This window comes from Carassius gibelio, chromosome A21 (genome assembly GCF_023724105.1).
Source record: "Carassius gibelio isolate Cgi1373 ecotype wild population from Czech Republic chromosome A21, carGib1.2-hapl.c, whole genome shotgun sequence".
NCBI lineage: Eukaryota > Metazoa > Chordata > Actinopteri > Cypriniformes > Cyprinidae > Carassius > Carassius gibelio.
The window spans coordinates 21,454,464-21,480,243 of record NC_068391.1 but is presented as its reverse complement, the minus strand read 5'-3'; the positions used below and the strand labels follow the sequence as shown (position 1 = coordinate 21,480,243).

Here is a 25,780-nt window from a genome sequence, read left to right as displayed (position 1 = left end):
TCTAAATGTGAATCAGCAAATAAACAGACACAGACTTGACTGAATAAAAGTAGGCTTTTCAATCCTGATAAATGAATTCATTATGATCAGTGTAAAACTTATTAAAGTAAAACATAGATGCTTTGGGATTTAAATATTTAACAAAGCGTGCAAACAAATGGTCACTTTTATCAAGTTCATTTTGTGATCGGGCTAGTTCCAGTGACTTAATCCTTCTTATTACATGGCTCTGTGGAATACTTGATTCTGATTGGTCAGTTGTGACATTCCAAGGTATGTTATCCCTGGATAACAACCAGTAAAAGCTTATAACACAGGCTCATCCGGGTAACAGCAGTCGACGCTGTACTCTTGTTTGAACAATTTTTTTTTCTTGATGGAAGCTTTGTGTTTTGTTGTAGGATGTAATGGATTATAAGAGAATTAACAAACTGGTAAGATTTCTTCAGGCTGATACAACAACTCTCCGCTTCGCGTTGGGGTCCTGATCACCCTGTCAGGGTTAATTCTGCGAGAACAACTGGCTGGATTTACATGATCCCTTACTTAGTTTTTTGATAACTTCTCTTTGTTGTTGAAATGATGGGGTTGCGTGACTTTGTTCCTGAGAGATGTGTAAAGAGGGTGTTTTAGTGAAGAGCAGTGGAGCTTCTGGCACGACGGTTGAAACGCAACTTTATTTTGGCCTCGGTGCTACAGGTTTGAGGCTATTAGCCCTCCCCGGCCTGTTTAAAGCACTGGCTCACACTGGACCAACAGTGGAAAAACTGCTATTGTCACCTCACACTGGACACAACACATACATTTGACAACAGCACCACCTTTTGGTAAAAAAAAATGTTAAAATATTAAATTCATATCACTAATTGCTGATTTTTCAGCCATTTTGACTTAAAATCATCTTAAAATGTTTAATGTATTTTATGTATATTTATACTTAGATTTATTATTGCTCAAATTTGTATACCAGATGTACTGTAAACAAGCTTCGATTTTTATCGGACAGGGACCTACATTGTGACCCCTATGACCCCTGGAAGTTGGCAGAAAAGTTTCCGTATCTACAGTCTTCCTCTGACTCCAACAAAGGAATCAGTGTGTCTGCAGTTCTGGTTAGTTTTTTCTCCCCGCGGTAACATTTGGAAATATTTAACTTATTTGTGCACATCCTATGAAAATGACTTAAGCTGAATTAAGAGGATACAATGCTATAATTAGTCAAGTATGTGTGCATTTTAAACTATACTTGCATATAATATAAATGAGTATATTGGAGAAAACATGCTTTTTTGACCCCGTAAGACTAATTACTGTAATATAAATTTATGTAAAATATATATATTTTTAATTGTAAAATCACGCAGTAGTCTGAAAATATTACAAACAGCTCTCATTTCAGTAGTAAAATCCCTTATTGAAAAAATGCTCAGCTGTAAGCATTTCTGACTGTCCCTGTGCTCTTTGAGGTATCATATGTTTGGCGTGGAGGTTTGGCGTCTGACGGTCACGGCACAGAAAGGCTCATCCATCACCGACCTCTTCCAGAAAGAAGGGAACTATGGTGACAGCTGGAATTACGCTCAAGCCACGCTAAACATAGATGCTGAGGCTGTGGTCAGTTCATGAACAAACCAGGATTAAACTTCATAATGTAAGAAGATTAAAAAAGTAATCAGATGGCTGTGTGGTTTGTCTTTAGGTGGTGTTTGAAGTAAAGAAGAGGGATGGATTTCGGAACGACATCGCCCTGGATGACATCAGCATTGTGTCTGGTTCTTGTGGAGTGGCCCCTCCGGAACCGACCCCAGTCCCTACTCCCACCACTCCTCCTTACATACCACGTGAGCCATTATACCTGCTGCAGTCACTCATATGCCATGTTTATTAAAGGAGTTGCATTTATGTAACGAGTTTAAATGATTTATCATAGAGGACTGTGGGGGACCCTTTGACCTGTATGAATCCAACTCAACATTCAGCTCTCCAAACTACCCCAACGGCTATGGACACAAAGCTTCATGTGAGTCCTTGAGAGAATACATTCACTTTTAGCCATAATCAGTAAGAATGCAGAACAATTTATGGAAGATTGCACTCCTATCTGTTTCGGTGTATAAGTTTTGGTCATGATCTTGTTTAGGTATGTGGACTTTACATGCTAAGGAAGGACAGAATATCCAACTGCATTTTCAAGACTTTGCTTTACAGATGGCTTATGATGTTTTGGAAATCCGAGATGGAGTGACAGCCAACTCAGAGTTGATAGGTGATGTTGCATATATTTACAAATTATTTATTTATTTATTTATTTATTTATTTTATTTATTCTTATTTATTTAGGCACGCATTAATATCATAGATAATGGAGGGATAAGTGTTTTAAGAAAAACTCTCGGTCTCTCTCTCTCTCTCTCTCTCTCTCTATCTATCTATCTATCTATCTATCTATCTATCTATATATATAAACACTGTGTGCAGAATTATTAGGCAAATGAGTATTTTGACCACATCATCCTCTTTATGCATGTTGTCTTACTCCAAGCTGTATAGGCTTGAAAGCCTACTACCAATTAAGCATATTAGGTGATGTGCATCTCAGTAATGAGAAGGGGTGTGGTTTAATGACATCAACACCCTATATCAGGTGTGCATAATTATTAGGCAACTTCCTTTCCTTTGGTAAAATGGGTAAAAAGAAGGACTTGACAGGCTCCGAAAAGTCAAAAATAGTGAGATATCTTGCAGAGGGATGCAGCACTCTTAAAATTGCCAAGCTTCTGAAGCGTGATCATCGAACAATCAAGCGTTTCATTCAAAATAGCCAACAGGGTCGCAAGAAGCGTGTGGAAAAACCAAGGCGCAAAATAACTGCACGTGAACTGAGAAAAGTCAAGCGTACAGCTGCCAAGATGCCACTTGCCACCAGTTTTGCCATATTTCAGAGCTGCAACATCACTGGAGTGCCCAAAAGCACAAGGTGTGCAATACTCAGAGACATGGCCAAGGTAAGAAAGGCTGAAAAACGACCACCACTGAACAAGACACACATGCTGAAACGTCAAGAATGGGCAAAGAAATATCTCAAGACTGATTTTTCTAAGGTTTTATGGACTGATGAAATGAGAGTGAGTCTTGATGGGCCCGTGGCTGGATCGGTAAAGGAGAGCTCCAGTCCGACAGCAAGGTGGAGGTTGAGTACTGGTTTGGGCTGCTATCATCAAAGATGAGCTTGTGGGGCCTTTTCGGGTTGAGGATGGAGTCAAGCTCAACTCCCAGTCCTACTGCCAGTTTCTGGAAGACACATTCTTCAAGCAGTGGTACAGGAAGAAGTCTGCATCCTTCAAGAAAAACATGATTTTCATGCAGGACAATGCTCCATCACACGCATCCAACCTGAACCTGTGGTCCATCATGAAATGTGAGATTTACAAGGAGGGAAAACAGTACACCTCTCTGAACAGTGTCTGGGAGGCTGTGGTTGCTGATGCACGCAATGTTGATGGTGAACAGATCAAAACACTGACAGAATCCATGGATGGCAGGCTTTTGAGTGTCCTTGCAAAGAAAGGTGGCTATATTGGTCACTGATTTGTTTTTGTTTTGTTTTTGAATGTCAGAAATGTATATTTGTGAATGTTGAGATGTTATATTGGTTTCACTGCTGAAAATAAATAATTGAAATGGGTATATATTTGTTTTTTGTTAAGTTGCCTAATAATTATGCACAGTAATAGTCACCTGCACACACAGATATCCTCCTAAAATAGCTACAACTAAAAAGCAAACTAAAAACTACTTCCAAAAATATTCAGCTTTGATATTAATGAATTTTTGGAATCATTGAGAACAAAATTATTCCTCAAAAATACAACTTGCCTAATAATTCTGCACTCCCTGTGTGTATATATATATATATATATATATATATATATACATACACTCTCCTTAAGGATTATTAGGAACACCTGTTCAATTTCTCATTAATGCAATTATCTAATCAACCAATCACATGGCAGTTGCTTCAATGCATTTAGGGGTGTGGTCTTGGTCATGACAATCTCCTGAACTCCAAACTGAATGTCAGAATGGGAAAGAAAGGTGATTTAAACAATTTTGAGCATGGACTGAAAGCTTTGACTGAAATAACCACTACTTACAACCGAGGTATGCAGCAAAGCATTTGTGAAGCCACAACACGCACAACCTTGAGGCGGATGGGCTACAACAGCAGAAGACCCCACCGGGTACCACTCATCTCCACTACAAATAGGAAAAAGAGGCTACAATTTGCATGAGCTCACCAAAATTGGTAAGTTGAAGACTGGAAAAATGTTGCCTGGTCTTATGAGTCTCCATTTCTGTTGAGACATTCAGATGGTAGAGTCAGAATTTGGCGTAAACAGAATGAGAACATGGATCCATCATGCCTTGTTACCACTGTGCAGGCTGGTGGTGGTGGTGTAATGGTGTGAGAGATGTTTTCTTGGCACACTTTAGGCCCCTTAGTGCCAACTGGGCATCGTTTAAATGCCACGGTCCTACCTGAGCATTGTTTCTGACCATGTCCTTCCCTTTGTGACCACCATGTACCCATCCTCTGATGGCTACATCCAGCAGGAAAATGCACCATGTCACAAAGCTTGAATCATTTCAAATTGGTTTCTTGAACGTGACCATGAGTTCACTGTACTGAAATGGCCCCCTCAGTCACCAGATCTCGGTTGTAATGAGTGGTTATTTCAGTCGGCCCATTCTCTTCTGACCTCTAGCATCAACAAGGCATTTTTGCACACAGGACTGCCGCATACTGGATGTTTTTCACACCATTCTTTGTAAACCCTAGAAATGGTTGTGTGTTGGAATCCCAGTAACTGAGCAGATTGTGAAATGCTCAGACCGGCCCGTCTGGCACCAACAACCATGCCATGCTCAAAATTGCTTAAATCACCTTTCTTTCCCATTCTGACATTCAGTTTGGAGTTCAGGAGATTGTCATGACCAAGACCACACCCCTAAATGCACTGAAGCAACTTCCATGTGATTGGTTGATTAGATAATTGCATTAATGAGAAATTGAACAGGTGTTCCTAATAATCCTTTAGGTGAGTGTATGTGTGTGTGTGTGTGTCTTCTGCTCAAGACTGCATTTATTTGATCAAAAATACAGTAAAAACTGTGAAATATTATTATAATGTAAAACAGCTGTTTTCTAAATGTGTTAAAGTGTAATGTATTTCTGTGATGCTCCGCTGTATTTTCAGCATAATTCCTCCAGTCTTCATGTGATCTTTAGAAATCATTCTAATATGCTGATTTACTGCTCAAAAAACATTTCTGATTATTATCAATGTTGATTCACAGATGAATAGAAAGTTAAAAAGAACAGCATTTATTTGAATCAGAAATCTTTTGCATTATAAATTATTCTGATAAATTAAATGCAGGCTTGATGTATAAAAGTATTAGTTTCTTTAAAAACAGTTTGATATTCTGATATTTTAATAATAATTGTAATATTTCATTGACCTCTGATAGGTTATATACAAATAACATTTCACATTATATTTTTAAATAATGCTCAGTTCCTGAGTAATGTGTGTTTTGGTCATCGAAGGTGTCTTAACTGGGGATCGTTCCTTCCCGGATCTGTTTTCCACAAGCTCTCAGATGACAGTCAGGCTTTACACGGATGTGTCAGGCAATGACAGAGGCTTTCTCGCCAACTTCAGCACAGGCTTTAACCTCGGGCAGCCAGGTTTATTTTCTGTGTACTATATGAGCATAATCACATGGAGAGATGGCTTAAGAAATGACGTAAAGCTGTGGTCACTATGCAGATCCGTGTCCCAGCGGTCAGTTTCAGTGTGGCACAGGAATGTGTGTGTCCAGCTCAGGTGTGTGTGATGGAGCAGAAGACTGTGCTGATGGCTCTGATGAAGCTGACTGTGGTGAGCCAACAATCTGAACCATAACAGATCCAATCAAGCCGTTCATGCTTGTGACCACAGGCTCTGCTGTCTTTCAGTGCATATAATCAAAGATAACATCACTGCATCTGAACGACTGAGACTTCAGGTCCAGAATCATCTTTACACAGTGTGTGCTCAAGACTGGAGCTCTCAGCTCTCACACTTCTTCTGCCGATACCTGGGCTACAGGTAAACACCTAACCATTGAATACAGCAGGAAAATTAACATAAGATGACTGCAAAGCCTGACATGTGAAATTATTATTAAATATTACACGGCTATTACTTGGTCAGTCATTACATTCTGAGGTATGTTATCCCTGGATAACAACCGGTAAAAGCTAATAACACAGGCTCATCCGGGTAACAGCAGTAGACACTGTACTTTTGCTTGAACTATATTTTTCTTGATGGAAGCTTCGTGTTTGTTTAGCTAACAAAATATTAAAACTTGATTCAAAATGGTGTACAATTGTTTAATTATGTCATCCTGGTATCGCAGATTCGCTCTTGTTTCATACAAATGCAGCTGCTGCCTTTTTGCTATGACTGTTGTATATGCTTTAATAGATTATAAGATAATGTCTTAATTATTTTATTGCCTTAATTATTTTGTGGTGAAATAATCTTAATTCCTTACATTTATATAGCGCTTTTCTAGGCACTCAAAGCGCTTACATTGTCAGGGGGTATCTCCTCATCCACCACCAGTGTGCAGCATCCACCTGGATGATGCGACGGCAGCCATAGTGCGCCAGAACACCCACCACACACCAGCTTACTGGTGGAGAGGAGACAGAGTGATGAAGCCAATCAGCAGATATGGGGATTATTAGGAGGCCATGATGGCCAGAGGTCGATGGGTGAATTTGGCCAGGATGCAGAGGTCACACCTCTACTCTTTTTGAAAGACATCCTGACCACAGAGAGTCAGGACCTTGGTTTAACGTCTCATCCGAAGGACGGTGCTTGTTGACAGTATAGTGTCCCCATCACTACACTGGGGCACTAGGACCCACACAGACCACAGGGTGAGCGCCCCCTGCTGGCCTCACTAGCACCTCTTCCAGCAGCAACCTCGTTTTCCCAAGAGGTCTCCCATCCAGGTACTGACCAGGCTCAGCCCTGCTTAGCTTCAGTAGCCAACCAGTCTTGGGCTCCAGGGTGATATGGCTGCCGGCTGATCACGACCCGTTGATCAGGAAATATTGTGTAATAAATAGTTTGACTGCACCATTTCCCTTAAATGTCAGCTTGGTTTGAATTTGCTGCTTGCTTGCAACTGCTGTCTTCACGGAAACTTTGCGTTCAAATATTTCAACTCAATCAATATTTGGCTGGATGTACTTTATCTCTTACATATTGAACCTTTAGACAACATAATTATTTGTATGTGTTTTTGTTAAATATCATATTTGATGCATCAGGCATTTATTATGTGTATAAATATAGTCTAAAAAAGTGAGAATATGGATTTCATACTTGGAAAAAACAGCTCAGTTATTATTATAAAAATTGCTCAAACTGAGCATAACTGTTTAAGTGATATCTTTCTAACAGTACAGCAGGTGTTTACATACTATAATGCTATAAATATGATTGTTAAATTATTTCCTACATTTAATATACAAAAATCATTAAAGCTTTCACAGAAAAAGTGAAAAGTGATTTTTAGTGAAAAAGTGACGTGACATACAGCCAAGTATGGTGAACCATACTCCGAATTCATGGTTTGCTTTTAACCCATCCAAAGTGCACACACACACACACCATGAAAACATACACAGCAGTGAACACACACCTGGAGCAGTGGGAGGCCATTTATGCTGTGGCACCCAGGAAGCAGTTGGGGGTTCGGTGCCTTGCTCAAGGCCACCTCAGTCATCTAAAAAAAAACTCTGAATTGCAAGATTTAAACTTGCAATTGTAAGAAAATATTATATACCTTTTGAATGTTTACTCTCATTATGTATTGGAAAACATGATTTGTTCACATTTGTGTAGCTGCACAAACCAATGGCGCTTCAGCCCACCAAAAGGGGCAGGGCCAGCATTCATCAGATTATTCTCCTTCAGCGACGAAGATCATCTCTTCGCTGACTCTTCTGCAAGCTAAAAGCTGTGAAGAAACTCCAGCTCTGCTCACCGCCATGGAAGAAGCCAAAAACAGCTATGTAATTATTATTGCAGGCATCCGGCATCCAGAGCATAGAGCAAATTTTCTACGGCAAATTTCAGCAAGTGTTGCTTCAAATGTCAAGGCGACAGTGTGGTTCGTGCAGTGGACTCTTGCACGATTAAGACGGGCACAGCGAGTGCACCGCCTACCTCGGTCGCGCCCACACAGAGGGTACGCTCGCTGAGGGCTTGTGCTCTTTTTCTGAGTTCCATTTTCTTGTTCCATCAAGGCAATCCCCTTCCGCTAGGCCCTCCCATCTTTTTCCTCCCTCTAATGCCAGTGTTAATCAATCAATCAATCAATCACCTTTATTTATATAGTGCTTTAAACAAAATACATTGCGCCAAAGCACTGAACAACATTCATTTGGAAAACAGTGTCTCAATAATGCAAAATGATAGTTAAAGGCAGTTCATCATTGAATTCAGTTATGTCATCTCTGTTCAGTTGAAATAGTGTCTGTTTTAATTTGCAATCAAGTCAACGATATCGCTGTAGATGAAGTGACCCCAACTAAGCAAGCCAGAGGCGACAGCGGCAAGGAACCGAAACTCTATCGGTGACAGAATGGAGAAAAAAACCTTGGGAGAAACCAGGCTCAGTTGGGGTCAGTTCTCCTCTGACCAGACGAAACCAGTAGTTCAATTCCAGACTGCAGCAAAGTCAGATTGTGCAGAAGAATCATCTGTTTCCTGTGGTCTTGTCCTGGTGCTCCTCTGAGACAAGGTCTTTACAGGGGATCTGTATCTGGGGCTCTAGTTGTCCTGGTCTCCGCTGTCTTTCAGGTCAGTAGAGGTCCTTTCTAGGTGCTGATCCACCATCTGGTCTGGATACGTACTGGATCCGGGTGACTGCAGTGACCCTCTGATCTGGACACAGACTGGATCTGGTGGCCACGGTGACCTCGGAACAAGAGAGAAACAGACAAATATTAGCGTAGATGCCATTCTTCTAATGATGTAGAAAGTACGGTGTTATGTGAAGTGTTCCGGTTCCAGTTTACCTAATTAATGCAGCCTAAAAATCCTTTAACGGATTTGGATATTAAAAGCATATTAGTATGTTATGTGTATGCCAGGTTAAAGAGATGGGTCTTTAATCTAGATTTAAACTGCAAGAGTGTGTCTGCCTCCCGAACAATGTTAGGTAGGTTATTCCAGAGTTTAGGCGCCAAATAGGAAAAGGATCTGCCGCCCGCAGTTGATTTTGATATTCTAGGTATTATGAAATTGCCTGAGTTTTGAGAACGTAGCGGACGTAGAGGAGTATAATGTAAAAGGAGCTCATTCAAATACTGAGGTGCTAAACCATTCAGGGCTTTATAAGTAATAAGCAATATTTTAAAATCTATACGATGTTTGATAGGGAGCCAGTGCAGTGTGGACAGGACCGGGCTAATATGGTCATACTTCCTGGTTCTAGTAAGAACTCTTGCTGCTGCATTTTGGACTAGCTGTAGTTTGTTTACCAAGCGTGCAGAACAACCACCCAATAAAGCATTACAGTAGTCTAACCTTGAAGTCATAAATGCATGGATTAACATTTCTGCATTTGACATTGAGAGCATAGGCCGTAATTTAGATATATTTTTGAGATGGAAAAATGCAGTTTTACAAATGCTAGAAACGTGGCTTTCTAAGGAAAGATTGCGATCAAGTAGCACACCTAGGTTCCTAACTGATGACGAAGAATTGACAGAGCAACCATCAAGTCTTAGACAGTGTTCTAGGTTATTACAAGTAGAGTTTTTAGGCCCTATGATTAACACCTCTGTTTTTTCTGAATTTAGCAGTAAGAAATTACTCGTCATCCAATTTTTTATATCGACTATGCATTCCATTAGTTTTTCAAATTGGTGTGTTTCACCGGGCTGCGAGGAAATATAGAGCTGCGTATCATCAGCATAACAGTGAAAGCTAACACCATGTTTCCTGATGATATCTCCCAAGGGTAACATATAAAGCGTGAAGAGTAGCGGCCCTAGAACTGAGCCTTGAGGTACTCCATACTGCACTTGTGATCGATATGATACATCTTCATTCACTGCTACGAACTGATGGCGGTCATATAAGTACGATTTAAACCATGCTAATGCACTTCCACTGATGCCAACAAAGTGTTCAAGTCTATGCAAAAGAATGTTGTGGTCAATTGTGTCAAACGCAGCACTAAGATCCAATTAAACTAATAGAGAGATACACCCACGATCAGATGATAAGAGCAGATCATTTGTAACTCTAAGGAGAGCAGTTTCAGTACTATGATACGGTCTAAATCCTGACTGGAAATCCTCACATATACCATTTTTCTCTAAGAAGGAATATAATTGTGAGGATACCACCTTTTCTAGTATCTTGGACAGAAAAGGGAGATTCGAGATTGGTCTATAATTAACTAGTTCTCTGGGGTCAAGTTGTGGCTTTTTTATGAGAGGCTTAATAACAGCCAGTTTGAAGGTTTTGGGGACATGTCCTAATAACAATGAGGAATTAATAATAGTCAGAAGAGGACCTATGACTTCTGGAAGCACCTCTTTTAAGAGCTTAGATGGTATAGGGTCTAACATACATGTTGTAAGTTTAGATGATTTAACAAGTTTATACAATTCTTCCTCTCCTATAGTAGAGAATGAGTGGAACTGTTCCTCAGGGGGTCTATAGTGCACTGTCTGATGCGAAACTGTAGCTGACGGCTGAATGGTTGCAATTTTATCTCTAATAGTATCGATTTTAGAAGTAAAGTAGTTCATAAAGTCATTACTGCTGTGGTGTTGGGAAATGTCAACACTTGTTGAGGCTTTATTTTTCGTTAATTTAGCCACTGTATTGAATAAATACCTGGGGTTATGTTTGTTTTCTTCTAAAAGAGAAGAAAAGTAATCAGATCTAGCAGTTTTTAATGCTTTTCGGTAGGATATGCTACTTTCCCGCCAAGCAATACGAAATACCTCTAGTTTTGTTTTCCTCCAGCTGCGCTCCATTTTTCGGGCTGCTCTCTTTAGGGTGCGAGTATGCTCATTATACCATGGTGTCAAACTGTTTTCCTTAACCTTTCTTAAGCGTAAAGGAGCAACTGTATTTAAAGTGCTAGAAAAGAGAGAGTCCATAGTTTCTGTTACATCATCAAGTTGTTCTGAGGTTTTGGATATGCTAAGGAATTCGGATACATCAGGAAGATAACTTAAAAAGCTGTCTTTTGTGGTAGAAGTGATGGTTCTTCGATACTTGTAACAAGAAGTAGAATTTACAATTTTGGCTATATGAAGTTTACACAGAACTAAATAATGATCTGAGATATCATCACTTGGCTGAATAATTTCAACACTATCAACATCAATTCCATGTGACAGTATTAAATCTAGAGTATGATTTCGACAATGAGTAGGTCCTGAAACGTGTTGTCTAACACCAATAGAGTTCAGAATGTCTATAAATGCTGATCCCAATACATCTTTTTCATTATCGACATGGATATTAAAATCACCAACTATTAAGACTTTATCTGCAGCCAGAACTAACTCGGATGTAAAATCACCAAACTCTTTAATAAAGTCTGTATGGTGCCCTGGTGGCCTGTATACAGTAGCCAGTACAAACATAACAGGGGATTTATCATTAACATTGGTTTCTCTGGATAATGTTATATGAAGCACCATTACTTCAAACGAGTTATACTTGAAGCCTGCCCTCTGAGAAATCCTGAAAACGTTATTATAAATTGAAGCAACACCTCCCCCTTTGCCTTTTAGACGCGGCTCGTGTTTATAACAATAATCTTGGGGGGTGGACTCATTTAACATAATGTATTCATCAGGTTTTAGCCAGGTTTCTGTCAAGCAGAGCACATCTATATTATGATCAGTTATCATATTATTTACAAAAAGTGTTTTCGTAGAAATGGATCTGATATTCAATAAGCCAATCTTTATCATTTGTTTATCCATATTGCATTTGTTTTTTATTTGTTGAACCTCAATTAAATTGTTAACCTTAACTTGGTTTGGACGTTTTTTGTATTTTCTAGTTCGTGGAACAGACACAGTCTCTATAGTGTGATATCTAGGTGAAAGAGTCTCTATGTGCTGAGAATTAACTGACCTCTGTGACGGGATGCAGCTAGCAGACGGTCGGTTTAGCCAGTCTGTCTGCTTCCTGACCTGGGCCCCAGTTAGTCAAGTATAAACACTAAGACTATTTGCCATATTTCTAGACAGAAGAGTGGCGCCACCCCAGGAGGGATGAAGACCATCTCTTTTAAACAGGTCAGGTCTGCCCCAAAAGCTCATCCAATTGTCTATATAACCTATATTATTCTGTGGGCACCACTTAGACATCCAGCCATTGAGTGATGACAATCTGCTATGCATCTCATCACCACGGTAAGCAGGGAGGGGACCAGAGCATATTACAGTGTCTGACATCGTGCTTGCAAGTTCACACACCTCTTTAAAGTTATTTTTAGTGATCTCCGACTGGCGAAGTCGAACATCATTAGCGCCGGCATGAATAACAATCTTACTGTATTTACGTTTAGCATTAGCCAGCACTTTTAAATTTGCCAAGATGTCAGGCGCTCTGGCTCCCGGTAAACATTTGACTATGGTGGCTGGTGTCTCTATATTCACGTTCCGTACAATAGAATCGCCAATAACTAGAGCACTTTCATCAGGTTTCTCAGTGGGTGCATCACTGAGTGGGGAGAACCTGTTTAATGTTTTGATCGGAACAGAAGAGCGGTGTTTTGACCCACGACTACGCTGCCTCACCGTTACCCAGTTGCCCTGCTGCAGGGGCTCTGCTGGAACCGGACAATGTACAGGAATCCCTGAGCTAGACGCATCCAAAGCCATATCTAGAGCCCTAACATTCTTACTGTCCTCAATTAAAGTTTGGATGCGTGTCTCTAATTCTGAAATCTTCTCTGTCAGCCTAACTGTTTCCCTGCATTTATCACATGTGAATCCCTCATCAGCGACAGAGATAGATAAACTGTACATGTGGCAAGAGGTGCAAATAACAATTGTAGGAGAAGCCATTACTCACCGTGCTTGATGAAATATTCTTACTGCGGTTGTTTGATGAACTTGTGGAAAACTGCGAGTGGCGCCACCCCAGGAGGGATGAAGACCATCTCTTTTAAACAGGTCAGGTCTGCCCCAAAAGCTCGTCCAATTGTCTATATAACCTATATTATAGGCCGTGGAGGATCTGGGCCTCGAGTGGTCAGCTCCAGATGAGCCCGCCAATGGCCTATTGGACGAATGGTTCCTGCCAGAGACCCGCCAGAAGTCTTCCCGCCAGCGCCTAGCCCCGATCTTGCCAGCCATCCATGACATGCTTACCAAGACATGGCGAGCCTCCTATTGCAGCAGCTCTCACCACCGTTGACAGCACTGACAACTGACAAAAGTCCCCCCCTGGAGGCAGCAATCACATCACCTCTATGCCCAGCATCTGCCCTTGGCTTAATAGGCCACATTGGCCATGGTCAACAGGGCTTACACAGCAGCCGTACTGGCCGCCTCGGCATTGCACACAATGGCAATCCTTCAAGTGTTTCAAGCCAAACTTCTCAGTTGTATGGATGAGTCTGGCCAAGAGCACCAGGATGCCTTTAAGTAGATGCGCACAGCAACAGATCTCGCTCTGCATTCTACAAAGGCCAAAGCACAAGCAATTGGCAAGACCATGCCTCGCTGACAGAGATCAGGGATGCTGAGAAAATGGCCTTCCTCGACTCGCCAGTTTAGCGGGGCTATTCAGCTGCACTGTAAGGGAAACCGGTCAATTTAGCTCAAAGGGAATCATTTAAGATTTTAAAGGGAATTTGAACAGAATCACTGTTTCACGGCTGATCACTGAGTCAGCCAATTATCAATTAGCACAGTAACAAGATTGGAAGTTTAAGACATTAACTTGTAAACACAAAACAAAAAATACTTAAAAACAATAAAGATAAATCTAAGACATATAAACAAATCTAACACATAAGCACACACACTCACACATTCACATTCACAAGTTATCAGGAGAAAATGCCTCATAATGCTTATATGCATTAAATGACTCCAGAGGGTTAAACTGTCCTTTTGGCCACACCTATACCTATGTTATCTTGACTTAGATATTTGACTTGAATTAGATATTGTCTTTGCTCGGGGGATCATAAATCATATGTTATCTAATCAAGCACATGGTCCAAATTTTCCCACTCTTGCAGGGTATTATTTTGTACATGATTCCTATAACAAGAATATGATACATTTGACAAATAACTGATGGTCAGAGATGTTTCAAGCAACAAGACTGGAACACATACATACTAAACATGAATATGATTCCTTAAGCTATTCAATAGTTATTAAAAAGACACAATAAGTGATTTGAAACATGATAGTCAAATGTGTGGGTTACACATAAATGAATATGGAGTTAATCAATGGACTGATATTCATTTATAAGTCATTTTGAGTTCATTTTGGTGCATCTATATTTATAAAAGACAGTTCCTGTGCCATTCTCTGACATAAGGATGTTCTGTGGAGACCAGAGGTTAAAAGGTCCCCTTAGGAATTTCAGTCTGGTTCTCCTAGGTGGGGGGAAGTCAATCCAATGATCTTGTTTACTCTCATGGGTGATCAGGTTGTGCATCTCTTTGACCATCTCTTTTCCGAATTAAAATTGTCAATAATTGTTCTAATGGTATTAATGTTGAAAGCTGTTCTGTGAAAGAGTTGGTTGGTTAGTGGACTTGCTTCTGACTTGTGGCACTAGGAATTGATTTATAACATCCTGTTGCCTTTCTGAGGAATTCGGCTCCTCATGTTTCAATGCTCCTGATCGAATCTTTAATTTGTCTGGGTCGGGTCTGATACGCTACATGGGTAGAAGAGCCCCGCTGCTCAGCCTGCAAAGACAGCGCAGCACCAGTATCAGTGGAAGATGGAGCCTGGGCTGAAACCGCAATCCAGGCCGGCGAAACGCTTCCCCTTCCTGAAGCATCAAGGTCCCCGCCCACGAGTTCTGCTGGATCCTGAGCTGCCGAAGCTGTCCTGAGGCACAAGAGAGGAAAAGGAGGGGCCCCATTCTCGCCTCAGCCAGAATGCCCTCCAAAACAGCTTGACTTTACTCATCACATCTTCGAACACCTCTGAGAGACTTTTCGGCGGGTCATGTCCTGCAGGTGCAGTGAATATTTTACTGCTGTGATAGCAGACCCACATACTTTAAATAGCAAAATTCCTCATTCTTTCTCAATCACTTATAAGAACGTAGATTCCCCATTTTTTCAAGGCGAGCTCACGTTCGAGAAAATAAAACCTCTCGCCTTCCATTATATGGACTGGGCAGACATTTTGGGAATCTTGAGATGGGTTTTGGAAACAATTCAACGAGGCTACTTGCTGCAGTTTGCTTGCAGACCACCTCACTTAAGAGTCGTTGTTCTATCCTCTGTCCCGGACAACGAAGCTATTGTTCTATGACAGGGGGTGCAAGCACTGACTGTTCCAGAGGTCTTCTTAGTAGCTCTGCTCTGGAGGAACCAGGCTTGGTTTCAAGAGATGATGCAGCTGGTGACAATGGCCCGTGGCCCATCCCTTTGAGGAGGGACTTTCTCTCACAGGCAAAAGGCATGATTTGGCATCCCCGCCCACAGCTGTGGAGCCTGTGTCCTGTTTAGATGACTCCCTTCCCATAGCACTGACCCCAATCATAATGAAGTGCTTTGAGAGGTTAGTCATGCACAACAACAAAACCAGCCTCCCCAATACACTTTACATATCGTCCAAACCGATCTACAGATGATGCAATTCCCTCCACCCTCCACCTGGCTCTTACCCACCTAGAAAATAAAGACTCCTATGTTAGAATGCTGTTCATTGACTTCAGGTCAGCATTCAACACAATATTCCCTCAACAGCTCTTTAAGAAACTAAACTTGCTGGGCCTTAACAATTACCTCTGTAATTGCTCCTGGACTTTCTAAATAGGAGACCTCTGTCAGTCCGTGTCAGCCACAACACCTCGAGCATTACCACACTGAGCACAGCTGCTCTTCACGCTGCTGACCCACGACTGCACTGCCAAGTTCAGCTCCAACCACATCATCAAGTTTGCAGATGACACAACTGTGGTAGGTCTCATCAGCAACAGTGATGAAATGCACTACAGAGAGGAAGTGGCACAGCTGGTTGAATAGTGTGGCACTAACAACCTGTCCCTCAATGTGGAGAAGACAAAGGTGGTTGTGATGCACTTCAGGAGAAACTCCGTTGACTGCATCCCACTGGTCATCAACAGCTGGACTGTGGAGAGAGTCAGCAGCACTAAATTCCTGGGCCATCCTGACCACTTCTTACAGAGGAACCGTAGAGAGTGTGCTGACCAGCTGCATCACTGTCTGGTACGGGAACTGTAGTGCAGCAGAACGCAAGACTCTCCAGCAGACATTGAATACAGCTGCAAAGATAATCAGTGCCCCTCTCCCCTCCATCCTGGATATTTTCTTCACACGATGCTCCAGCAAAGCTAACAGTATCGTGAAGGACTCCACCCATCCCTTCCACAGTCTCTTCCAGCTCCTACCATCAGGAACACAGTACCGGAGCATCAGAGCCCACTCCGCCAGACTGCTCAACAGAAGAGCCCTGAAATCAAACCATCCCACCCTCCTCTGAATCCCACACAAACCCCCTACCTCCTGAAACATGGACCACCTCACCTCCCCACCCCCACACCTTTCCACATCACAGAAAAAAATTGTCTTAAACAATCCAATCCAATTTTTTACAAATAAATTCTCCTCTATGCGCACTAGACACTTTTTGTCACGAAGGTGCGGGGATGAACTCAGGCGCAGACAGAATGCTCTGCACACAAGGTTTATTAATGACAAAAGGGGAAAACAAAACCCACGAGGGGGAAAACAACAACTAGGGAATAGACAAATAACTTAACAAGACTTGGACTAGACTAGAAACAAACAAAAAAAGACTCTTCACTCTGGTACTCACACAACAGAAATACAATCCACAGGTCTCCAGTTGACTGAATCCTCCCCGCCCTCGGACTGTGCCATGTTGGGAATTATCCAAGATCCCAGGGGCCCTAGAAAGGCCCCCATTTGAGCCACTCAGTTTGGCTGACTTGCGGCCCTTATCACTTAATATGGCCCTTCTCCTTGCTTTGGCGTCGGTTTAGCATGTTGGTGACTTAGAAACACTGTCGGTCTGCGCCTCATGTCTTGAGTTTGGGCTCAATGACTGCAAAGTCAGTTTGAAACCGAGACATGGTTATGTTCCTAAAATCCTTCTACTCCCTTTACAGCGCAAGTAATATCCTTATTGGCACTCCCCGCTGCAGACGGTGACCAGGGTCCAAATGCCTTGTTAGGGCTCTGAGAGCATAAGTGTAACGTTTTAAATGCTTTAGGCAGTCTGTTTGTTTGCTCGCTGGATTGTTGATGCAATAGCTCTGGCTTACGCACCAGAAGGACTGGAATGCCCTATTGGTGTTGAGAGCACACTCCCTTGGGGAATGGCCTCCTCATGGGCGTGGACCAGTGGCATATCTATCAGTGAGATCTGTGTGGCCACCAGCTGGTTGTTGCCATCCACTTTTGCCATATTCTATAACTTAGACATCCCCACCCTGCAGGCATAGATTCTATCTGTTTAAACCTCCCATGTGGGTAGTGGTTTCTCATGCCCTCGGCTAAGTTTGAGGCGAGATAATGCCTAAGTCCCTTAGGGCCCTTATTAGTGTTCTAACACTAGGCTCGCAGAACAGCCTGTAATTGTTGCTCGTAGTGCAGCGTGATTGGATTCGTTTCAATACATAATGAAAGTGAACATTCTAAATGGACGCTTCGGTTATTTAACTTAAAGGTGCCATCTGTAATGTTTGGCAAAAAAAATCAAGTCATACTCCACATTCCATAACAGATGGGGGCAGTATGCCTTAATAAAGTGAATTGGTCTACTCTAGAGTAACAAACGAGAAACGGCATAGTCTCTATGCTCCGCCCCTACCTTCACAACAACACTACAGCCATAGCCGAAGCCTAACTGTGCGTTCACACCGCCGGCGTCTAGAGCGTCAAAAATTGCTCTTGCCGCTCTGCTCACGACGCTGCAGAAAGATTTGTGAGCGCTCAGACGCTCAGACGCTCTGACGTAGATCGAATGCTTATTTTGTATTTAAAGCAGCCGCAAAGCAAACAAGACTAACCACAAAGAGTAATAAGTTAACCTCATTAAATATTGTTGTGGACAAAATATTAGGATCATTTACTTAAAATGAACAATCTCAGACACCTTGGTCCACGTATCACTTTTAATTTATTTTTTATGTCCCTGTACGCAAACAGGGACACATAATAGATCAATACAAACGCTAAACAGCAATAATCAACCTGTCCTTTATTCTGCTTGGGAACTGATGTGCCAACTCTCAAGCATTCACCGTGAGACACACGCAATTGACTCTTTTCACACGCTTTCACGCCACACATCAATTTTTTCACGCACAGAAAAACCACGAAGCAAAGAGGACACGGAGACCAACATACTAGACAGAACAGGTTAGTTATGATATAATAAAATGGGTACAGTAAGTTATAGCTAACTAATTATCAAATGCAGCTACGGTTAGCCATCGCTAACATTAGCACGTTTATCGAACAGCCTTCGATATATTGCTATGTTATCACTTCCCGAAAACAAATACACAAACATATAAAACAAGCTTCTAGCGAAATACTAACAGCATCTAACTTACTGTTAGAAATAATGCAAGTTCGGACTCGAGCCTCATTTCTTTATGGTCCATCAGTTGTCTCCAGCGATTGAAAGCAGTGCCGATGTTTACTCTGATTCGGCTCCTTTTCTTATCGGATTTGATTTGTGATTCCGAGTGCGGTTGTTTCCCTGTAGTGGGTGGTGGTGGTAGGGGTCTCTTGCCAAGGGCTTGAGACATCATTTCTCTCTCTTCCCTGAACTGAAATGAAGTAGGGGGCTGTACTTTCCAAACGATTGACATCAGGTTAAAGTACACGCCCACAAGCCGTGCGAGTTATTCGTGTATTGCAGGTTGGCTGGTGGTTATGTTGCCCGCATACCGCCTCCCATGGCCGAAACTGGTATTACGACACCTGTCGGGCCGGGGCTAGTAATGCTAATGCTAATTAAGGTTGATATCTCTGCAGCACTATAACTTGAAATTTTTTTATGACATCATCGCCCTTATTTCTTCTCATTCTTTTGATGCGTGTAGGTAATGTTATAGATATTTTTACCTCAATTTTTGCATATGGCACCTTTAACCTTGGTTACCTGAGATAAGGGAACAGGCGTTATGTCACTTGCTGCACTACAAGCTGCATGAATCGATGATCGTCACTTCAGAGGAATGATCTGATGAATGGTGCTATGGACCGACTTATATGGCGGCTGCCCTTGCCCCTTTTGGCAGGCTGAAGCGCCATTGGTATATGCAGCTACGCAAACTTAAACAAATCAGGCTTCAGCAGAAAGGAAAAAAAAAAAGTTTTCCCATACATAACCCTTGACAATCATCGATTCATGCAGCTTGTAGTGCGGCAAGTGACATAACTAGGGCTGGGACAACGCCCTAAAATATGCGCATCGATTCTTCGACCTGTTTTTATTTCTCTAAAAAACGTTTGCAAAATGTTTACCTTATGTGCGCTGAATATATGCGATGGCCGGATCAACATTCTGTCCAACAGTATATAACCAATTCAGGTCAATCCAGGTTTTTCTGCATTTATCTTTTTTTTTTTTTGCCACTGTCAAAGCCTTATTTGATCGGTGAGTGATGTAGAATGACAGGGCGCGTACGAGAGAGAGCCCCGGCTGCACTCACAGTCTTCAAACTACACGAGCGCTGTCTTGCTCTCTCTCTCTCTCTCTCTCTCCCTCGTGCATATTAACCAAAATCATTAGACACGATAGGAAAAGGGCGGAACGCCAAAGTTTCACGTGGAGCATTCTGAGAATTTTTTTATTATTATTATTCAAAGGATTTCTCCATTTTTTCCACTCAATAGTCTACAATACAATAGCGTAGCATATAAGCGTAGTGTAATTATAAAAATAAAACATAGTAGGAAATTCAGCGATATTGGCTGTGCAATATCAACTTTTTTCATTGGCCAATACCGGCAGACTGGAGCCAATGGAAATGCTTCTCCTTCTGTGCGCGTCTTATTCCTCTGAGAACTTTGAAGCAGACCGCTTGAGGTAACTTAAATTATTTGGAATGATTAATTAATTTGCGATGCTTGCCTCTTATGCCACACATCAATTTTCTCACGCACAGTAAAATCGCAAAGCATAGAGGACCCGGAAATCGACAGACAAGACAGAGCAGGTTACTTATGTTATAAAAAATAATCTAAGCTCTCAGATTCTGTCAATTTTATTAGAAAATTCAAGTAATAAGTTTTGCCGCTTGTAAATGTGACGTGACAGATCCTTATAGTGGCAGGATCATCTCTAGCTAATAGTAAATATACACCAATATATTCCTCCTCATATCGATCAATCAGTTTGTTCCAATGCCCAAAGAGGTCAATAAAACTGCTGGAGAACAATTATGTCACAACATTTACCTCAGGAAAGCCATTTAAATACCATATATGTAGCACGTTAGTTGGCTAGAAAGCCAATTATCTAGCCAATTAGCTAATTATCTGTATGCCTTCTATATTACATATTTATTATATTTTTCAGTATATTATTAAATACAGTTGTTGTTATAATCATGGCCGTAGCCAGCTATGAGGTCACCGAGGTCCGGACCTCGGTAAATTGTTCATGTTCGGAAAAAAAATTGTTCTCTGATTGACTAATTTTCTGCTAAACTCCTCATATGAATGTCTGCATGTATAATTCATAATGTTTAGCGTCCGTGGTATGAAATAATCGCTGCGAGACGCTTCTGAAGTGAACGAGTCTTCAGAGAGTTGAGAGTGAGAGACGCAACATCTATGTTGCCAGATCCAGCTATTATAAGGGTTTTTTTAAACTTGTTTTTCCACTTAATTTAACACTTTTGAAAGTTAATAAAGTAGGGAGTTGAGGTTTAGGGTCAGCGATAACTTTATAATTTCCAAAATATCTTAAATAATTTCAGTCCATTTTATTTATTTATAGGTTTTTGTTTATTTTAATAGAAAATCTGGCAACATTCCTTTGCCCTGCATTAGTCTGGGAGTTATCAAAAAAGTGAGCGGTTATTTACACTAAGAGCAAATATCAATAGATTCTATGTATACTCTATTCAAATAGCAGGATTTTCTGCTGTTTATACTACTAGGCTACTTACTTCAAATAGTGGCAATTATCTGCACCTCAGTATTGGAGTACATTATAAAACAGAATGCAATAATAACTTATTGAGTGTAATTGAATGGATGTCACCTTATTGGGACAATAAAACCCTCCCTACACTCCCAACACCCTCCCTCCCTTAACTTTTTGATTATTTACTTCATTTACATTGAAAATAGATTTGAACCCGTGTTGATCACATCAATGACACACAGTTTATCTTCTGTGCCACTGGAACTTAGTTAAGAATTGTCTTTTGTAATCTTGACTATGCAAAAAACACGTTTGGTGGGTAATATGTATGTTAACAAACTTTGATGCAATAAACAGGGCATGATTTAAAAAGAGCATCCCTCCAAAAACATCTACATTTCTGTCTCTTTTCAAGTTTAAGAGAAATATAATTAGTTGAATTTATAGGGGTTATTATATCACAATTCTATAATAAGGGGGTTATTATAGAAACTCCCTGGACCTCACTAATTTTAAAAGCCTGGCTATGGCCATGGTTATAATAATAAACGCAATATATTTCAGTATTTGAACCTCATAATTAAATACAAACGATGGAGAAAAACTGCAAAAAGGTCCACTTTTTTAAAAAAAGAACCTCCCCTTTCAATAGGCTGGCTACGAACCTGTAACGCTTGTTCCCTTCTCTCAGGGAACAGAGGTTACATTAAGTAACCAAAGCATTATCCTTTGCTACTCAGAATTTTGAGTTTAGATATGTCTCAAACTTCTGAGAAAAGTTGTCAGAATTGTGAGTTATGAACTTTCAATTATGAGAAAAAAAAGTTGCAATTGCCTTTTTAATTTTTTTATTCAGTGGCAGAAACGGACTTGTAGTAGATTCTGAACATTTATTTTGATCTTTTTAATTTAGAGACTTTAGAGAAATTTGTATGAAATATGATACAGTAGCTTTATAGGATTAAACTTAAATGCAATACAAAATTGATTTCTATAGCACATTTAAAACAACTGCCACTGACCAAAGTGCTTTCCAGCATCATTACATAGTCACACAAACAAAAAATGTAAATAAATCCTGATCACCCTCTATTTAAATTGATAAAAGCTATAGTAAAAAGATACAATCTCAATCTAGACTTCAAAGCATCCACAGAATATTATTGTCTGCAGGTCAGGAGATGCTTGGTTCCCCAGCGCTGTGGATGCAGATGCTCCTTTTACAACTGTGAGTGTGAATTCCAATGGCTCACTGGATCTGAAACCCAGGTAATCACTTAAATAACCATTACTTTTTATTTCTTATTAGCCTATAAAATCTCATAATTGATTCTGTTGTGTCTTTTCAAAGTGACACGTGCCTCAGCGAGAAGATTGTGTCCCTGCACTGTAACAATCAGCGTAAGTTTGAAAGCTGCAGCTCGACTTCACAAACTCACCATTAAATCAGGAGAAACCCAACCTGTCTTGTCGCTTACACTGTTTCAGCATGTGGCGCCCGTAAAGTGCCCTTAAAAAGAGAGACTGAGGTGGAGACAGGAGGAAAGCAAGAGGGCAGAATCGTGGGCGGGCAGGATGCTCAGAAAGGGGCGTGGCCATGGATTGTATCTCTGCGCTGGTTGGGCGGTTACGTGTGCGGAGCAACATTGATTGACAGGGAATGGCTGATTACAGCCGCACAATGTGTTCATGGGTAAGCACTGAATTTTATGTAGTCAGTTTAAAAACAGGAGCATGCAGTGAGTCTAAGAAACTAAAGAAAGTTTGATCCTGTAGAAAGAACGTGCACCTGTCAAACTGGGCAGCGGAATTGGGTCTTCACTCTCGGATGGGCCCTGATGACTCAAACATACAGGTCCACGCAATAGATCAGGTGATCATGCATAAACACTATAATGGGAGAACCAAGGAGTCGGACTTTGCTCTGATGCATTTACAGACGCCTGCCAACTTTACAGGTATGCATGCAAAACTTCTTTTGTTTACACAAATCTTGCATTTTACGATGGTGCATGTTCAAGGTGCATTTATGTAATTTGTCTGTTTTTTCCCAATACAATACAACAATGGTCTTGTGTGGATGCAGCATCGCACAGAATGTTTCTGCAACCTCCCACTCGCTCATGAAGCCCACACGGAAGTGACTTAAACTGCAATTCATCGACTGGCCGCTAAAGGCTGGCTGCAAAAGGGTGTCAATCCCTTAGACTCCCCATGTTAAAATGGCCAACTTTACAGCAGAATTTTTTTGTTTTTTTTACAGCCTGGTTAAATTTTTTTTTAAAGATTTTGGTCTATATAGCTAATTTTGCCCTTCAGGACAACTTTGAGGGAGTGAATTTTTTTTTATAACTTATCCGTTTAAATTTTATTAAGCTGTAAAGTTCTGCATAATTAAGGGCGCAGCCACTTGAGTGACAGGTGGATCAACGCTGTCGAGCTAAGTGGGTGTGGTTGCAGCAACCAGCTCCTGCCTGGTTGCACATTTTCGATTATCCGGGAGTGATGCTCGGTGATGCACTGCCAAGATGGCGATGGCTGCCTCCGCCCACTTTTGGCTTCAAAAATGCTCTTCGGAAACCAAATGGTGACATCACGGACACTACGTCCATGTTTTTATATAGTCTATGGTTTCCAGCCATTGCCATTGTGGTCATACCTTACTCTACTGTTCAAAATATTTATTATTTTTAAAATAATTGAATACTTTTAATCAGCAAGGAAACATTAAATTGATCAAAATCATTGATAATGTTACAAAATATTTTTATTTCAAATTAAAGCTGTTCTTTTGAACTTTCTATTCATCTGCGAATCCTGAAAAATGAAATGCATCACAGTTTCCACGTAAATGTCATGCAGCAGACTGTTTTCAACACTGATAAGAATCAGAAATGTTTCTTGAGCAGTAAATCATCATATTATTCTGATTTCTGAAGATCATGTGACACTGGAGACTGGAGGAATGATGCCGAAAATACAGCGGAGCATCACAGAAATAAATTACACTTTAACAGATATTCAGATATTCACGTGAAGTAAAACTGCTGTTTTTAAAATGTAATGCTGCTGTTTCATATGAAAGTATTTAGCGTATTTAGTATATTAGATTATTAGTATATTATTAGAAATGATCTGCATAAAGAAATTCAAACCAATTTTTGCCTTTATATTCTTTCGATTCTGAGTGAAACATGACCTGAACATTTCTTTGAGGGATCGATCTTTATGATTTTTAAGTGCACTGATTGGTGTATATGTTCTTGTCTGATTCGTAAGGAATGATCTGGCAATCAGTAACAAGATATTTTTCTTCCAGATTACATTCAGCCCATCTGCCTCCCAGATCCCGGCGCTCCGGTTGAAGAAGGGAGGAAGTGTTTTATTGCTGGCTGGGGATTGCTGGGTGAACATGGTCAGATATAGACCTCTGTACATTAACTTTAAAGTTTTTCTGAAACAAACTGAGGTTTATAAGAGGTGTGTTGTTGATCTCCAGGTCCCGTAGCTGATGTGTTACAGGAAGCTGTTGTGCCGATTTTAAACAACAAACAGTGTCAGGAATGGCTGCCGGGGTACAGCTTCAGCGAGCGGCTGCTTTGTGCTGGCTACGCTGACGGAGGAGTGGACACCTGTCAGGTGTGTTCTCTACACTATATATATATATACATATGCCAATAAATTTTTTTTTTTTTTTATTGATAAAATCTCAACATGTCAGATTTGAGAAATGTATGGTATTCGTCTGTAATCTGCTGAACAAATTTCTGAAATGTAATTGATAAAAAATACATAAAAAACAGTAAAAGTGTGAAATATTGTTACAGTTTAAAGGTCCCGTTTTTCGCGCTTTTTTGAAGCTTTGATTGTGTTTACAGTGTGCAATATAACACGTGTTCCTGTTTCGCGTGTAAAAAAACACAGTATTTTTCACATAATTCACCTATCTGTATACCACTGTTTTCACTGTCATAAAAACGGGCTGATGACTTCCTTGTTCTATAAAGCCCCTCCTCCAGAAATACGTGACGAGTTCTGATTGGGCCAGCGGTTCCTGTGTTGTGATTCGACAGCAGCTGATAGCATGCTGCCCTCCTGGAAACACGATTGGACTAGAACACACGAGCTGGAGATGTATTTCTAGTCACAGGATGGTTTTTACTGACGAGATGCGCATTTTGCACAGCCCTAACATCTAGTTAACAAAGCTAAACAGCGTTGCCCTTTGTGTAATAAGTTACAGAAGCTGTTAACCGCACCAACTTAAATAATACAATACACTTACCGGTTGTGGTCCATAAACAA

The 25,780-nt window shown here is 40.8% G+C and overlaps 1 protein-coding gene across 29 annotated transcripts in view; it reads left to right on the top strand.

Annotated features, from left to right (window-relative positions):
- The window catches only part of tmprss15 (transmembrane serine protease 15), a 102,765-nt gene that overhangs the window by 12,931 nt on the left and 64,054 nt on the right, over positions 1 to 25,780 (top strand). For 5 of the 29 annotated variants that reach the window (XM_052536282.1, XM_052536306.1, XM_052536280.1 and 2 more), the window contains 14 exons: positions 1,007 to 1,112; positions 1,467 to 1,614; positions 1,700 to 1,841; positions 1,931 to 2,020; positions 2,141 to 2,266; positions 5,615 to 5,755; positions 5,838 to 5,948; positions 6,026 to 6,158; positions 22,649 to 22,744; positions 22,827 to 22,876; positions 22,964 to 23,168; positions 23,252 to 23,433; positions 24,795 to 24,890; positions 24,975 to 25,114. The exons of 10 other annotated variants lie outside the window; for them this stretch is intronic. In XM_052536282.1, the coding sequence (XP_052392242.1) occupies positions 1,007 to 1,112; positions 1,467 to 1,614; positions 1,700 to 1,841; positions 1,931 to 2,020; positions 2,141 to 2,266; positions 5,615 to 5,755; positions 5,838 to 5,948; positions 6,026 to 6,158; positions 22,649 to 22,744; positions 22,827 to 22,876; positions 22,964 to 23,168; positions 23,252 to 23,433; positions 24,795 to 24,890; positions 24,975 to 25,114 (1,766 nt within the window). 14 more of the 29 variants (XM_052536284.1, XM_052536303.1, XM_052536285.1 and 11 more) reach the window with 12 other exon arrangements.